The following is a 15,694-nucleotide window of genomic DNA, read 5'->3' on the forward strand; positions in this document are numbered from 1 at the left end:
ATGGAACACACACTGCTGGAAAAAAGGGGGCCGGGCCTGCTAAACCCCATCAATCAGTTCAGATAATGAAGTGTTCAACTGTGTCTTTTTAATAATGATTAAAATATGTGATTAAAATGATCAATCAAATAAGGCCTGAAGTGCCTGTGTTGCTGCCATGTCATGTCCTTAGAGATTGAGCGAGATGGGCGCTGATGTGGATTGTGCTCCTCACATGGGGTTTAATGTATATCTCCTACTCTATGCTCAATGAAATTCAGTTTGAAAGGATTTTACTGGCATGAAAGTTCAAAAGAACAAGTTAATTTCATTTTTATTTCATTTTTATTTATTTAAATGGGACAGTGCAATTTAACATAGTCCAAGTACAAAACATGACACTGATGTAACGCACATACGTTTATAGCTGTTGCTAATTTTCAACAATTGTCCCTTGTTGGGCTTACAATCACAATACATACATTGTAAAGTACTTTACACAATAACAGCAGTATGAACATTAATGCAAGAACTCTTTCTCTCTTGCTGTAGGTAATCTCTAAGATATGTGTTGTGATGGTGAGCGGCCTCAGAATCACAGAGGGTTTGCTGCTGTTTGGGCAGGAGAGCCTGCTCTTGTGTGAGGGATTCACCCTCAGCCCTGCTGGAGATGTTTGTTGCAGGAAGCACCACCCCAGCAGGTATAACTGTGCATGTTTACAGTTCTGCACACCATGGATCTTCACTTGTCGGTCATTCATCATCCTGTGTGTCTCTTTCTGCCAGTGTGAGGGATTCCTTTATTTCTACCATGCTAAATAAAGACCTGCCAGCAGCCAGTTGCAAATGCTGGCTGTATGAAGATATCAAGGAGGCACGCTTCATGCGTTTCCTTTTAGAGGTCAGACACCCATACACCTACAGATATCAATCACATTTGATCTTAAACTTCCTCTTCTTACACACATTTTGCTCTTATCTTTGTGGAAAAGCGAATCTGATAGAATTTCTGTTTAAAGTGGGGGAAAATATGCACTTTAAAAAGGCTACTGTCCCTCTCTCTGTAACTGTAAGGATGATGCTATTGAGATCTTCATGAAAAACGGTCACTCAGCCTTCCTGGTATTCCTGAATAAAGACCATGTCTCTGCTTATAAAAGGTAGCATATTTATATATACTGGATAATAAGAAAGATTTATTTTCAGCATTCTGATCTTTGTCTTTGGTCTTTTTCTCCCTACAGGTTGAGCAGAGTAGTGCCAGCCTTAAAGGGCAGAGGAGTTGCTGAGGTCATTGCTAATGCCAAGTAAGTGTCATGCGTTTCTTAGAACCACCCATAGGCAATATTTCAACAAATTTCTTTTTAATCATCAGTAGAAACATTAAGCTTACAAAAATAGTCACAGCTTGATATAATGCACACGCCTATTAAATGCTGTGTGACTGACCTATCATTCCATCCTTTCCTGCTGTTTTGTTTTTTGATAAGTTGACATCAGGAGACCTGCTGGTCATTTGACTTGCACACATTCAAGCTTTTCTCGTAGTCTCCACAAATCCTGATTGACTGTAGCCACTGAGTTTGGTGCCACCAGGCCAGGAAATGCGCTTTTCTTTTTCTTTTCAGACATGCAACTATCTACTCCTTCTGCTTCCCTTCCCCTTCTCCCTTCCGCACCTCCTTTAATAAGCTTTTCCCTCTCTGCTTTACACCTTTTAAGGCAGGTCCTACACAAGCTGCTCTCATGGACCAGATACACATCCTCCTTATGCTCTGACTTTCCCTTCAGTAATGTCTCATCTTTCCTTTGATGGTATGATAGAGGATTTCGTTTCACATTCACCTTGGTGAGGTTGCGTAGGCCTTGCAGAAATTGTGGTAACTTTTTAAAGAGATTATCAAACAGGCCCAATTCTTGAAGATTTTCCAAGGCCACCAAAGTGAGAGGCAGGTCATCAAGCTGATTCATTCCTAGATTGAGACTCTTCAGATTAGTCAGGGAGCCCAGGGTGGAGGGTAAACCTGAAAAGGTTAAGCAGTTGTTGGAGAGGTTTAGGTGTGTAAGTCCCCTATGGTTGCCAATGGACTCGGGCACAGACACTAGCTTGTTACTGTGTAGATCCAGCCATCTGAGTGATGACAAGTCCCCAAAGTTTTCTGGGAGTTTCTCTATGAGGTTGCGGCTCAAGTCCAACTCGTCCACAAAGGTTATCTTGAAGAGGCACTTTGGGAATATGGTTATTCCCATGTTGCTAAGAACGAGTCTACGCCGTCCATCTGGGGTTGTGCGTATAGCCTTCTTTGCAGTTTTGAGGGTCACCTTTGTTCCTTTTGCTTCCTTTCTCTTGGGCATGGTACTGCAATGCACAGAGAATTACTGAACAAGTCGGTTTAAAATTTCAACTTGGCCTCCCTTTTGAGATTATTTCACCAAGAGACCAATTTACAATAATTTATCTAATCTACACCACCACACAGTACTCTAGCAAACAAAAGGGTTGTGAGTTTATGCGTAAAGATGTGAGCGTGTGTGTGCGTTGTGTGAGGCTGATGTGATTTATTCAAATACACGGGCTTATGTAGGCCTCGGGCGGTGGGGAAAGCATGCTCTCTGAGGAATGAGAGCTCGAACAGCGTGTGTGTCTCCATGAGTGTGCATGTATCGCAGTGTTGTGACTGCACTAGTGCGTGCTCACCCAGTGTTGCCCATGGGGGTATTTAAGAGCATGACTCTCTAATTAAGGCTAATGCTGGGGAACAATAGGAGAGAGGCGACACTGGGTAATACAGCAAAAACAAATGAGTGCTGATGCTCCCTCACCATTCAGTGGATTGCGTTGCTTGGCTCTTCTCAGGCAAAAAAAGTGTGTGCGTGTGACATATTGCCATGCAGGTGTGTTGACAGACGTGTGTGTGTGTGTGTGTGTGTGTGTGTGTGTGTGTGTGTGTGTGTGCAAAGAATCATTTGATAAATGATAGTTGGTGAGTGTTGGGAGTGTAATGAGGGCTTCGCTCTTCTCCCCTCCCTGTCTAAAAGAGCAAGGTGTGTGTCTGTTTGTGTCTGTGTTACACCCCAAGGCCCTCTCTCGCCTCATTCATCATCCTCAGGATGAGAGAGAGGTTCTCCACTGGTGCTTGTTCCCATTATAACTCCTATAGAAAACTATTGCATGAAATTATTGCCTGCAATTAGATAACACGTACTGAGCCAAATGCAATGATTGATTTAGTGCAGTTTTACAAAATATTTGGTCAGGAGTTATTGGCGTTCGAAACGGACACACTTTAAGAGGCTCTTGATCATTTGAACTCATTTCCCACGTGCATCCTTATTTCATCTTTGAGTTTCTGTCTGTACTGTACTTTTAAGACTTTCATCCGCAGTTTGTTTTAGGTGCAATATGCCTTTAATTGCCAAGCCAAATGAAAGGACGGACAACAAGAAGCAACTAATCCTTACAGTACTTACAATTTAACAACAAAAAAAGCATGGCAGTACATCATATTGATCATAGGTCTCACTTGTAAATGAGACATTGAGTCTCAATGGGGCCACCTGTATAAATAAAGGTATTTGTCTAACAGTTTACAGTTTATAATTTTAAGGGTGTATAATGTCAAAACATAAATAACGTATACATACCATGCTAATGCTAACATATAATTCTAGTTGTCTGACTTTTATTGAAATGTTTTAAGTATAACAACTTTAACTAAAATAGTGTTTTCTGTGTTAGTCTAAGTTTGTTGTTGTTGTTGTTGTCTTGCTTCATGATCATCACTTGTTTCTGACCTGTGTGGCTATATAAGATTTCTCTTTTAAGTTCTAAATTTAGACAACAGTAGGTTATTTGTAAGGATAGCTTTAGAGCTTGGACTTGTACCACTTATTATCAAAATGGATGAAGGCAGGCACTTACCATATTTTTCCCTTTGGATTGTTGTTAATCAAGTGAAGAGCATTCCTTAAGCTTCTGTGAACTGGTTGCTCATCTCACAGTCTCTCACTTCTGTGCAAAAAACAAAACACGTTTTATTGAGATGCAACACCTTCAAAGTACATTTACAATGATCAGTACAATTTGGTTGGTATGTGAAAGTTTTTGTGATTAAATGACAAGGAAAGACCATTCTTCTATATCAAAATTTTCCTTGCCTTCCTGATCTGAACGGGGATAGTTGAGGTTCTTCTTGTTTTATAACGTTACTTAGCAACTGGGCTGCTTGGCGCCTGGACTTTATTGCCCTGTTACTAGTCCACAGAGGAAGAGAGGAGATTTCAGGAGCAGTTGATCACTTTCCTTATTTAGATTAAGCACATTTAGGCAGGAGTATAATACTGAATAAAATGTTTAGTCACACTGTTATTAAGTATCTATTTTCTCAAGCCAGTCACACACTTTCTTGTAATTAGAGATAAGCAAACTGGTTTAGTTTCTTAAAAAGCAGCTTTTATTGTAGTGCCTGAAGAAATGGGGCAAATTCAGCATGTCTGTTCAAACATCAGTATCACCTGATATGGATCTGTCTGGAAATAAGCTGACATTTAGCAGTGAACAGCTAAAAGACTTTAAACAGTTGTTACTTTTTGTGACTTTTCTGTTTCCTTCTCGCAAAGAGTGGAATCAGAACCTAAACAGGACAAATTGACCTGTCAGCATTGATATTTCCCAGTCAGTTATAAAAAATAACTATACAACAATACAATACCTAAATAAAGTAAAAACAGCTGACACCAAGTTAGATATTAACCGTTGTTTCTCATTGCTGGGAAACAGGAATTTCACAAGATGATGGTGCCCCTGTTGTCCAAGTAATCATCAACTTCCGTTAGGGAAAAATGGTGCCACATGTCAAAACATGCCCTTCAAGTCATCAAATCTTCTTTCAAACATTCCAGTTTGCTGAAGTAGCTCCAAGTCAAAGAACCTAGTCTTAATTACCTCGTTTCCTCATCATGTGCTATATCCTTCACATGTCTGCTCACTATTTATGCTACATACTGTAGCTCACATCAGCCCCTTAACTGCTCCTGCAGCTGTGTACACACACTCTGTTTTCCAAGTTCGCTCACTCACCTCAGCTACGCTGCTGTTGCTGAACTCTGCTGTGCATACATTTAAACTGTGGTTGCTAGGCAACAAAGCAAGCAGGAAAACTTTGTGTTGATAGGCACTGCTCAGTGATCAGCTTCTGTTGCTAATTCAAAGTATTTTCTCTTGTTGTGCTTTAGAAAGACTCCTGTGGTTGAAAAGACGGCCCTTGTTAAATGGCAGGTAATGCATGTTACGAAGTTGTTTGTGCTCACAGATTGTTTTGGGAAGACATCCATTGCCAATGTTGAAGGAGCAGCCAACAAAGTTGAATAAATGGCATTGATGTAATCCACTTTATTCTGAATTGACTTGTTTCTAAGTTGTTGTTTTTTCTTGTCTGTCCTTTAGAAGGGGGAGATAAGTAACTTTGAGTACTTGATGCATTTGAATACGATCGCTGGGAGGACATACAATGACTTGATGCAGTATCCGGTTTTCCCCTGGATCATTGCTGACTACAAGTCAGAGGTAAACCTTACACATGACGTCTCTGTCTTAAATATTGTCTCAAACTGTGGTTTTTCAAGAGTCCACAACCAGAAGCTAACGGGTCTGCAAAAGATTTGCTCTAAATTGTAACAATTTACTCTATCAATCAAAAGTGCATCAATGAAGATGGGGATTGTTAATTCTAATTTTAAAAAAGCATTTTGTGTCCATTTTTATCCTTCCCTGCTGTAACTGCAACATGTCACATCAGGTGTCACTCATTTCTCTCAGGGTGAAACAAATCCTTCCTGCTGCTCTGTAGCTTGGCTTAGCAAGCTATCCGGTGAGCCTGGAGAAATTTCAGTCGGCCCAAGTAATACCAAGTCCAGCTAAATTGGTCCAATAAATGTAACGAGATCCTTTGAGGGAGGTGGGGACAAAGATGTGTCAAATGTATGATTTATCTGTGTCCTTCACAGATTCTTGATTTGTCAAATCCTGCAACGTTCCGGGATTTGTCCAAGCCGATGGGAGCTCAAACAGAGAAAAGGAAACGGATGTTTATCCAGAGATACGAAGAAGTTGAAGGCAAAGAGAGTGAAGGTATCCATTTGGCTCAATTTTATTTACTTGTACTGCTTTATTCATGTCACTGTTAGTATCTTTAAAGTGATTTTCTCTAACAGACCTGACAGCACAATGCCACTACTGTACCCACTACTCCTCGGCCATTATTGTGGCATCCTTCCTTGTCAGGATGGAGCCATTTTCCCACACCTTCCAGGCGCTACAGGTGAGTCCAATAACAGAAATTTAACAAAATACTATTTGCATGTAGGAAAAAGTAGACCTTGTTACTGACATGTCTGTAAAAGTGGTTTAGATTAAAGATGATGACACACAAAGTATAAAATTCAAGACTTTTCATTTGGCAGTCACATTTTTGCCAGTTAGGCATCATAACTTCACATTATTATTAAAGTCCAGAATTTGACCAATTGGAGCAACTCTAGCAGCAAAAAGAAATATTAACCATTTTGCAGAGGTTCATGTCATTGCTGTGGAGTGCTGTGGCTCATAAGACTGAAAACATGCAAAATTTGTTGTGGTTGATAAGGTTACAGCATAAATGAGATCATTAAAGAAGTTTTGTCTTAATTTGTCAGATGAAATGACGGGGAAAGTTGTGTTCAGTATGTTTTAGTAACCCACAGGGCTTTCTGCAAACCCTGTGCTTTCGATGCCCACTGGCATTCATCACATTGTCATTTTTTTTAAATGTAATCTTGCTATTAATATGAAACTAATGTGAGCTATTTTCAGCTGTCCAGATCCCATTTTAATGCTGTTTTTGGTACAAAAACAGATTATAAGGACATTTTAATATGTATGCAAATAATTACACATAGCGTCCAAAAGAAGCCAGTGGAAATAGCCACAGATGTTACCAATTTACAACACAGCATCCAGTTGATTATAATGAAAAGGCATGCATATTTGATAGTCAGAATAAAACAATAAAGATGTTGAATTAGGAAGCCTTTTTGTCTTCTGAAGCACATAATGGGTGTGTAGTAATATCCATAACTGGATTTACATCTCTAACCCAGTTTACCAGTATATATGCTATTTTCATTCATTGAGGTAATTGTTTTACTCTAAATTACATTCACTCTCATGAGATTCGCATCACAGATGATGGAATTTTACAGAAAGATGAAAAGCTTTCTTCTAATGGTAGCAAATATTCTGTGCTTACATAATACAATAAAGAACATAAAATATGATTCTCTGCACTGTATCAGGCAGACTGCTTTATTAATATGCCCAAAGAAAAGTTTATCTCAGTGATGTTCTGCGGGTCTGACAGGGTTTTGTCTGCTCTCCTCACAGGGAGGGTTTGATATCCCAGAGCGGATGTTTTACAGTATAAAGAAAGAGTGGGAGTCTGCCTCAAGAGACAACATGGGGGACGTCAGAGAGCTGATCCCGGAGTTCTTCTACCTGCCAGACTTCCTGATCAACTCCAACCAAATCCAGCTAGGTCAGCTTTTTGAATCCTCTGTGTACCTAATGTTCGTAAATGAAAACAAAAGAATGTAAAGTGATTAATTCAGACTTCCCTACCCTGTCTCTTGTTTTTTTGTTTTGTTTGTTTTGTTTCTGCGAGGTCAGAATGTGTACTGTATGTCCTCAGTCATATATGCTACATACAATCAGCAGTCACTTTATCAGGTGTACCTTGCTAGTAAAGGGTTGGACCTCTTTTGCCTTCTGTGCTGCCTTCATCATGGCATACATTCAACAAGGTGCTGACCTTGTTGAAAACACCAAATATTGACATGAAGTTGCTGCACAATTGTTTGCTGCCCATCCTGTTCTGGTGACGTTTGACTACAGTCTGTGTGCCCACATACACCCAATTGCTATCATGTCATTGGCTTTTTGCATATTTGCATTAATAAGCAATTGAACAGGTATATCTAATGAAATGGCCAGTGTATTTTCATCATGTTGGTGATTAAGCAATGATTCAAATGAGAGGAACTCCATGTGGAGTTATGTCCTGATTGGATTCTGAAGCACTCTATGTTAATTTGCATATGAGTGATCAACGATATTGCAGAATTTGCTATAACTATTCTTCTAAGCTTCTGGATAATAAGCTGCATAAGTGATAACAGATATGAAGCATCCAAAGAAATGGTGTGAAATTTAATCAAATCATTTCTTTATAATTCTTTTGTTGCTTAACTGATGAACTAATTAGCTTAATTTGAATGAAAGACGATACAGTAGAAACTGCACATGTATCCCACAGATTGACTGATTAGGTTTTGCATACATTTGTTCATGGTAATGAGGGAGCATATAACAGATCACACCACAGTGGTTTGCTGGAGTGTTCGTTGGCCATCAATGAAGGTGTGGCACAGAATAATAAGCTATATTAATCTCTGGCCTGTTCCTATTACAGTCATGTCGTTGGTCTTTCTTTATTTGGCAATAAAAATATATAGTATGCCATATGAGGATACCACTTTTTTCCCTTTATTTTTTTTAATCAGAAAGGCCTTAAACATTTGCAAAGCCAATTTGATTGTATATTGTTTCTTGGCACATTTTCGCCAGTTGGTGTCAGTCAGTGTAATTGCATGAAGCCGTTGGCAATATTGTGAATGGCATTATTCAAGTGTTAATGCATGTATATGTGTGTCTCTGCACACAAATGACACGCAAACAAAAACGGTATTTACTAATTAAAACACTGCTTCACCCATGTCACCAGTGGCTCCTCTTGATTTCTTTTTCCTACACAGTTCACATAGTCAATAATGCATATGTGTGTCTTTTTAGGCTGTATGGAAGATGGCACAGCTCTGGGAGATGTCGAGCTACCTCCATGGGCAAAAGGTGACCCCCAGGAGTTCATTAGAATCCATCGAGAGGTCAGTGACACCTAGACTTTCCCCTCCAAACCGCTAGCCTGGCCTGTTGTGTACTCTGACTTATTTACCCACAACACCTAATAATGATAGTCATTACCGGCTGATGTATACAGAAGATTCACTGTATTAAGTATCTCCGCACATACATTCACTACATGTGTGGCACTGTAATAGTGTAGGTTGCAGTTTGTTGTTCATATCACAGATGTTGGTCAGTTCAGTAAATTCTCAGAAGGCAGTTTTGTCTCGCTGAGTTTGGTTCAGTTATGTTCTTGTGGTACTAACTGTTAGTCAAGTATAATGACCAGTTGTTTTCCTATACAGAAGATGCATAAAAAGGCATTTATCTGAAGCTTAGATGACAGACAATACAGGACAACAAGCCTATTTAACAGGATTCGGGGAACACATACGACTCTCTCTTTTTCATAATGTCATTATTTCTGCCAGTTGTTGATTGGTTGAATATTCTCACTATCTTTCTTCTTCTTCTTCTTTTTTTCCCAGCTTACCCTCATCTATCCCTCTGTGGGGTTATTGTACCCGTCTGTTCATTTTCTTTCTGTTTCTACATGATGACCCTCCCTTTTTCCATTCCTGGGGCATATGTGATGGTTATCACTCTGTAATCTACTGAACTACTCTTATTGCCTACCATTCTCATAAAATTAGTGACTTTAGAAGATTTTTTTTTTCTTCCACAGACAAATTAACTCAGGACAATATATCCTTGTTATGATACTTTTTTTCTTTTTTTCCACCTTTCTGTTCATCCAGGACGTGTTTATTAAAATGTGGCGCTAGGATATAGCTGGTCATAATGCCCACTTTTCCTCATTAACTCTTCAAAACCAATCTCTGGCTAATTCAACCCAAATCATTCTTTAATTGTAACATGAAGATATGCTCATAACACAGCTGTTCGGTCTCTTGCTGTCCTGGACTTCTAAATTGACTTTTGGAAGGAATTGTAGGGTACCTTAATAATTTGATTGGCTGTACAGTCTTAGAAGTTTTGTGCATTGGTGTCATATTAGCAGTTTGACTGATGGTTTGGGGACCACAATAATAACGAGTGCTAAACACTGCTGGGTTTTTTTTTTTTTTTTTTAAAAGACTGTTGTATGCATGTTTTAATAGCTTTATAATATTATGTGACTAGATGGCTTTAGTTTGTGCAACAATCTCCTGCTCTGTTTGCTTTAGGCACTGGAAAGTGACTATGTGAGCGCCAACCTACACCTGTGGATCGATCTGATTTTTGGATATCGGCAACGAGGTCAAGCTGCAATAGAAAGTGTGAACACGTTCCACCCTTACTTTTACCCCCAGAAACGCTGGCAGGACACTAAAGACCCTGTCATCAAGAGCACAATCTTGGGATATGTCAGCAACTTTGGACAAGTTCCCAAACAGGTTTAAAAAAAAAAAATGATGATAATAATAATGTGACGATGAATTAGTGTAATTGGAGTATATTTACTGTATTATGTATTTCCCATAGCTCTTCATCAAGCCCCATCCGCCTCGCAGTGGCTCTAAGAAAGAAGGGTCATCAACACATCAGCCAACTCCATTTTATTTCAAACTGGATAAGCTAAAGACCCCTGCGCAACCATTCAGAGGTATAACTAAACACAAAGATGTTCAGAGAATATGAAACATATCTTAGAGAATTTCTGGCTTCCTGCCCCTCAAAAGCTTTTTTCCCCCTTCTTTGCTTTTCCTTTCTTTTCTTTCTTCCTTAAAATAAAAAATCTTTATTGTAAGCTGCTTTGTTGCTACAGGCCTTGTCACGGTCTGGCTGGCAGACCGTGGGGATGTGGGGAAGGAGGACCCAGGCGCGGAGCTCAAAGTTCAAGCAGTGCGTTTATTTACAGAGGGTGATATCAAACAACAATAAATCCCCGTGTTTTTCCCCAGACTCCCGTGTCGTGTCCTCCAAGTGCTCTCTGCTCCCGTGTCTGCACTCCCGGTGCTCGCTGCTCCTTAAGCCTTCCACGCTCCTCCTGCGGGAAACAATAGCGGCAGTAGTCAGGACACTGAACAATGGCAGGCATACACTACACGACCAAAACCTAAACTAGGTAACTAACGTGGAGTCCCAAGCAATGATCCCGCGTCGGTGGGAGCTCCAAGACTCTCCTAAGTAGCTCCCCCGACGAGCCCTGATCAGCGGCAGGTGTGTGGCTTCGGGTGTGGCCAGTCCTTCCGCAGGGCCACACCCCTCAGGCCTGCAGGTGGCTGAGCTCCATCCTCCAAGCATCCCCGCAGACATAAACACACACACTCACATCTACAATCATGGAGGAGAGCAGCAGCAATACCAAAATACATATAATAATAATAATAATAATAATAATAATAATAATAATAATAATAATAATAATAATAATAATAATAATAATAATAATAATAAATAATAATAATACATAACTGCTCAGGGATCCTGGGTCGCCCAGTCCCAGGACCCTGACAGGCCTTGGTTTCATATTTGGTGTAATTGCGGCAAAACTGTCAAACTATTCTAGTCTTCAAACTATGGTATAAGATAAAAACAAATCTTAATACAGCCTCATGAATGATACACATTAAACACTTTTATGCTGAGTAAACTAAATTGAATCAATTATAGTGATCTTCGTTGTTTTGCATTGTTCCACCTTTATTTTATTCCCTACTATTTGATGTTGGTTATTATACACCGGATGTGCCCAAATCTTAGGGGAATCATTGAAATGGAGTGAGAATGCCCATAGATTAATTTACACTACAGAAAGATAGAAGCTATCTGTTAGAGCTACAATATGGAGATGACTCTGCTGCTGAGCCCTACTTAATAATCGGAATATCCCTATAGGCCCACTGAGGGATAGGAGATGAATCTGCGAATGCTCAGGGAGAGATTCCTGCATATTACATTTCATATTAAATCTTAGAGTGTCTGATCTGATCAATAAGCAGATAGAGATGAATAGGACGAGGAACACTAAGAACGAATGCAGACAGAGCTTCTTTCTGGGGATTATAGAAGCAGAACTGGCAATCGGATGTAATGATTTTGCCTCTTCCTGCATGAATAGGTCAGTTACAAGCGCAATCACTGCCTTACCCCCAGATGCAGGTGCCCCCTAGGACCAAGCCTCAGCTCGTAACCATGAGGATGGCTGTTTTAATTGCCCAGTTTTTCTGTTCTCTCTTTAATGAAACACTTTACAAGTTTACTGAGATACGAAACTCTTTAATATGATATTTTTGAAGAGCTATTATCTTTATTACAGGTACACGTAATATAGAAAAAGGTCATTTTCTTTACTTTCTTTCTTTTTTTCTTTTCTTTTTTTTTAAGACTATAACATTTTTGTGTTGGGTTTGACAAGTTATATATACTGTTCTAAATATTACTGTAGAGCTGTCAAGAGGCCCGGTAGGTCAGATACTGTGCTTGGAAAAAGAGGTCTTGGTTCTGGAGAAAAACCAGCTCCTCCTGTCACCGCTACGGTGCTGCTTCTTCAGCTGGGGATTTCCTGACAACAGTTGTGCCTTTGGAAACCATGCCACAGAAAAGGTATTATGTAATGTCAATGCATTTTACACATTTTCATAACTAGTTGATTGAAGTTGATGCTCATTAAACTTGAGCTCAGATTTTATCATAATATAGTGTAATTCTAAACACTTTATGTATGTCGACTTGTAGACGTTTGCAGTGTGTGAGAGTTTATGTGACTGGGGAGACATATTGTGCGCCGCCTGTCCCAATGTGACCACCGTCATCACTGCAGGAACCAGCACTGTCGTTTGTGTGTGGGATGTGGCAGTCACTAAGGATAAACTCACTCACATGAAACTCAGACAGGTTCGTCTGTCCAAATGTTTGTATGCTCTTGAAATGTAACAGTATTGTTGACAACTTATTTGCAACACACACACACACACTAATACTGACCCCACTGTCCTTCACAGCCGTTATATGGTCATACGGATGCAGTGGTGTGTCTCGCTGTGTCTGAGGTCCACAGCATAATAGTGAGCGGCTCTCATGACCTCACCTGTATCCTGTGGGACTTGGAAGAGCTAAGTTATATCACTCAGTTAGCAGGACACACAACCATCGTCTCTGCACTGGCTATCAATGATCTAACTGTAAGTCCACCTTCTGGGTCCCCTTCTTTCCACTGCTCTGTCTCTCCTGCTCTTTTCCTCCTGTCCTTTGAATTTTTTGGCTCACTGTCATCACATTGTTCCTTTTCACTCATCTCGCAGCATGAGGAAGGGAGGGTTCTCACTGTTAACAGCATGAATATCCTGTTTGTGTGTGTTCTTCTCCTTTTGTTCCCTCTTTCTGTCTGTATGTCTGCACACCTGAACGTCAACACTATGTTAATATGTCCAAGGGAGAGATTGTGTCATGTGCTGGACCGCAACTCTACCTGTGGACCATGAAGGGCCAGCTGTTGACCTGCACTGACACTTCCTGTGGGCCTCAGTCAAACATCCTGTGCATCAGCTTTACACAGAGACACGAGTGGGATTCCAGGAATGTCATCATCACAGGCTGTGAGGATGGCATTATACGGGTGAGTTTTGTTTTAGTTTTTTCATGCAGGTAAATAACATAATGGTTGTGTGTATGATGTAGAATGTTTTTTGTTGTTGTTGTTGTTGTTAATGCTATCACAATTCTCTATAGCTCCTAATAGATCAGTGGGAGTGTTTCTGTACAGTATTCAACTGTGGCAGTCATTACTTTGGTTTTAGCCTTGCTGGTACCAGCTTGGGTGTCCATCAAAGTATTAATAACAGTATATGAGTTGTGTGCAGTGTGTGTGACTGTTTTTTGCTTAAGATTAATATAAGCATGTGTTGCCTTTCTGCAATCAAAGCTGCAAACAGTAAATTGTGCTTCACTTTGGAGTGGGTGCCCATGCCACATGGACAGCACGCACACATAAACAGAATTATTACGGTGTGTGTGTGTGTGCATATGTGCATGCATGTTGGTGCATATATGAGTGTATTTGTTATTATCTTGAATTATATTTATGATTTTGTTACTCGTTATGTGTCTCTCATACAGATATGGCGGGCAGAGTACACCAGAACACAATTACCTGCCCCTCCAGAAGAGCCTGTGTCCCCAGGGCAAGACCAAACAGAGAGAGACGGTAATGGCAGAACGATGGGATATACATGCAGGTGTTGTGTTCATAATAAAATGAATAAGAGTGGTCGACAATAACAAAACTGTGAAACCAATTGAAAAGCAACTGCACACAAAGACCATCATTATTTATAGTGTTTAAAAAAAAATAAAAAATAAAAAAAAGAAGACGACGAAAGAACCATTGCTATCTAATTAGATAAATTCTTAAGTGAGATGATTATTTTTAACCGCTCATCTCAGAGCTAGACAGTGTGGTTTCCAGATGAGAGCTTGTAATGTTCATCCTATCCCTCACTAGCATTAGGGCTAGCAGGAATTATGTTGTTATAAAGTTATTAAACATAGAGGCAGTAAACACTGATGAGTAATTTTGCTGACGTGTGTGAGCGTGTATAATTTAGAAAGCAATAATACCCAGATCCAATTTGGCATACGTTGGTTACAGCCTCGCGTCACCTCATAGGAGTATTATGCTTTCCAATTACATTGAGACAAGTTTTTACGTAACACTGAAGCATTTATATTTGAGGGCTTTTTCTCCCTTTTGCAGCCTGCTGACTGCAGATGGACACATGCTTAATACACTCTGAATTTTTTTTTTTTGGTTTTTGGGGTGGGGAGGACCACTGAGGTTCTGATTTCAGGCGGGGTGGACAACTGCCCTGTAATTCACTATTAAGTAGATGCTAATGTATTCTCACGAATCCACAGTGAGCAACTCCAGCCAGGCTAAAGGCTGGGAGAGACATCTGGTGTTACATCAAGAGCTGAACAGAAGTCAAGCTGTGTCACAGCGGCGCTACAAAAATAATCCAGCCATCACAGCGCTGGCTATGTCCAGGTACAGTAAATAAAAAGCACCCACTCATAGGAATGCCAGCTGGGGTTTAGTTTCTGTTTATTACTGTACTTTAAACTTTATTCATCTCTGTGTTCGAAGAAAAATAGTATGAGTTTATATTTAATTATATGCAGTATTTGAAAGCTTCTAATTCTCTTTGTATGTATATCACTGCATGCTTTACAGCACAACACTGCATTTCCCTTGCTGTATTCTTTGCAGGACTCATGCTACTCTGTTGGCAGGCGATGCCTGGGGCCAAGTTTTCACCTGGACGTGTGAGTGAAAACACAATTTCTGCACGCCCTTTATCCTCCCAGAGAGACTCTGATGGGAAATTCATTAGTATCTCAGGTCTGACTGCAGCTGAGCAGCAGAAGTGCTGTGTGTGTGTGTGTGTGTGTGTGTGTGTGTGTGTGTGTGTGTGTGTGTGTGTGTGTGTGTGTGTGTGTGTGTTTTCTCAGAAAACAGTGTTACAACATTTGATGCATTTAGACGAAACATGACTTTTACCTTCTACACAAATATTTAATTTTGTATTTTTCTGTGTGTAAATACAGAATTTCAGTATATTTGAATAAAATTATTGATAGACACTTGCCAAAACCTTTTTCTGCTGGTCTCCTTGATTTTTGACTGAATTCTGTGTTGGATTTAATTGAATTTAATTCGAGTTAAACCAGAAGGACACTGGCTAAATTTTTCCAGAGTTGGTGGAAGGATACGGATGA

At 40.0% G+C, this 15,694-nt stretch overlaps 2 protein-coding genes across 11 annotated transcripts in view; one reads left to right on the forward strand and one right to left on the reverse strand.

Annotated features, from left to right (window-relative positions):
* The window catches only part of wdfy4 (WDFY family member 4), a 38,891-nt gene extending 23,552 nt beyond the window's left edge, over window positions 1-15,339 (forward strand). For 3 of the 4 annotated variants that reach the window (XM_086259626.1, XM_086259628.1, XM_086259627.1), the window contains 19 exons: window positions 532-680; window positions 766-880; window positions 1,054-1,139; window positions 1,224-1,286; window positions 5,215-5,257; window positions 5,426-5,545; window positions 5,986-6,109; window positions 6,193-6,299; window positions 7,400-7,550; window positions 8,864-8,955; window positions 10,162-10,371; window positions 10,460-10,580; window positions 12,366-12,523; window positions 12,656-12,814; window positions 12,922-13,101; window positions 13,353-13,535; window positions 14,036-14,123; window positions 14,834-14,963; window positions 15,186-15,339. In XM_086259626.1, the coding sequence (XP_086115752.1) occupies window positions 532-680; window positions 766-880; window positions 1,054-1,139; window positions 1,224-1,286; window positions 5,215-5,257; window positions 5,426-5,545; window positions 5,986-6,109; window positions 6,193-6,299; window positions 7,400-7,550; window positions 8,864-8,955; window positions 10,162-10,371; window positions 10,460-10,580; window positions 12,366-12,523; window positions 12,656-12,814; window positions 12,922-13,101; window positions 13,353-13,535; window positions 14,036-14,123; window positions 14,834-14,963; window positions 15,186-15,249 (2,343 nt within the window). In that variant the 3' untranslated portion in view covers window positions 15,250-15,339. Of the gene's footprint in view, window positions 1-531; window positions 681-765; window positions 881-1,053; window positions 1,140-1,223; window positions 1,287-5,214; window positions 5,258-5,425; window positions 5,546-5,985; window positions 6,110-6,192; window positions 6,300-7,399; window positions 7,551-8,863; window positions 8,956-10,161; window positions 10,372-10,459; window positions 10,581-12,365; window positions 12,524-12,655; window positions 12,815-12,921; window positions 13,102-13,352; window positions 13,536-14,035; window positions 14,155-14,833; window positions 14,964-15,185 lie in introns of all 4 variants that reach the window. The other variant, XR_015124462.1, reaches the window with a different exon arrangement.
* On the reverse strand, window positions 393-5,094 carry lrrc18a (leucine rich repeat containing 18a). Of its 7 annotated transcripts, none has more exons than XM_086259630.1 (4): window positions 5,060-5,091; window positions 4,138-4,233; window positions 3,902-3,991; window positions 393-2,338 (listed from the first exon to the last, which is right to left on the reverse strand). In XM_086259630.1, exon 4 carries the CDS (start codon window positions 2,332-2,334, stop codon window positions 1,492-1,494), a length of 843 nt encoding a protein of 280 aa, XP_086115756.1. In that variant the 5' UTR covers window positions 2,335-2,338; window positions 3,902-3,991; window positions 4,138-4,233; window positions 5,060-5,091; the 3' UTR covers window positions 393-1,491. The 7 variants fall into 7 exon arrangements, with proteins under 7 accessions (XP_086115756.1, XP_086115755.1, XP_086115758.1 ...); XM_086259629.1 differs by having other exon boundaries at window positions 4,925-5,063; XM_086259632.1 differs by lacking the exon at window positions 5,060-5,091 and adding an exon at window positions 4,925-5,055 and having other exon boundaries at window positions 4,138-4,227.
* Window positions 15,340-15,694: the final 355 nt, after the last annotated feature.

This window comes from Aulonocara sp. 'chitande type north' Nkhata Bay, linkage group LG13, assembly GCF_057382095.1.
Source record: "Aulonocara sp. 'chitande type north' Nkhata Bay isolate Kocher_YH1m ecotype deep benthic linkage group LG13, A_spYH_male_GT1.1, whole genome shotgun sequence".
Taxonomy (NCBI): Eukaryota; Metazoa; Chordata; class Actinopteri; order Cichliformes; family Cichlidae; genus Aulonocara; species Aulonocara sp. 'chitande type north' Nkhata Bay.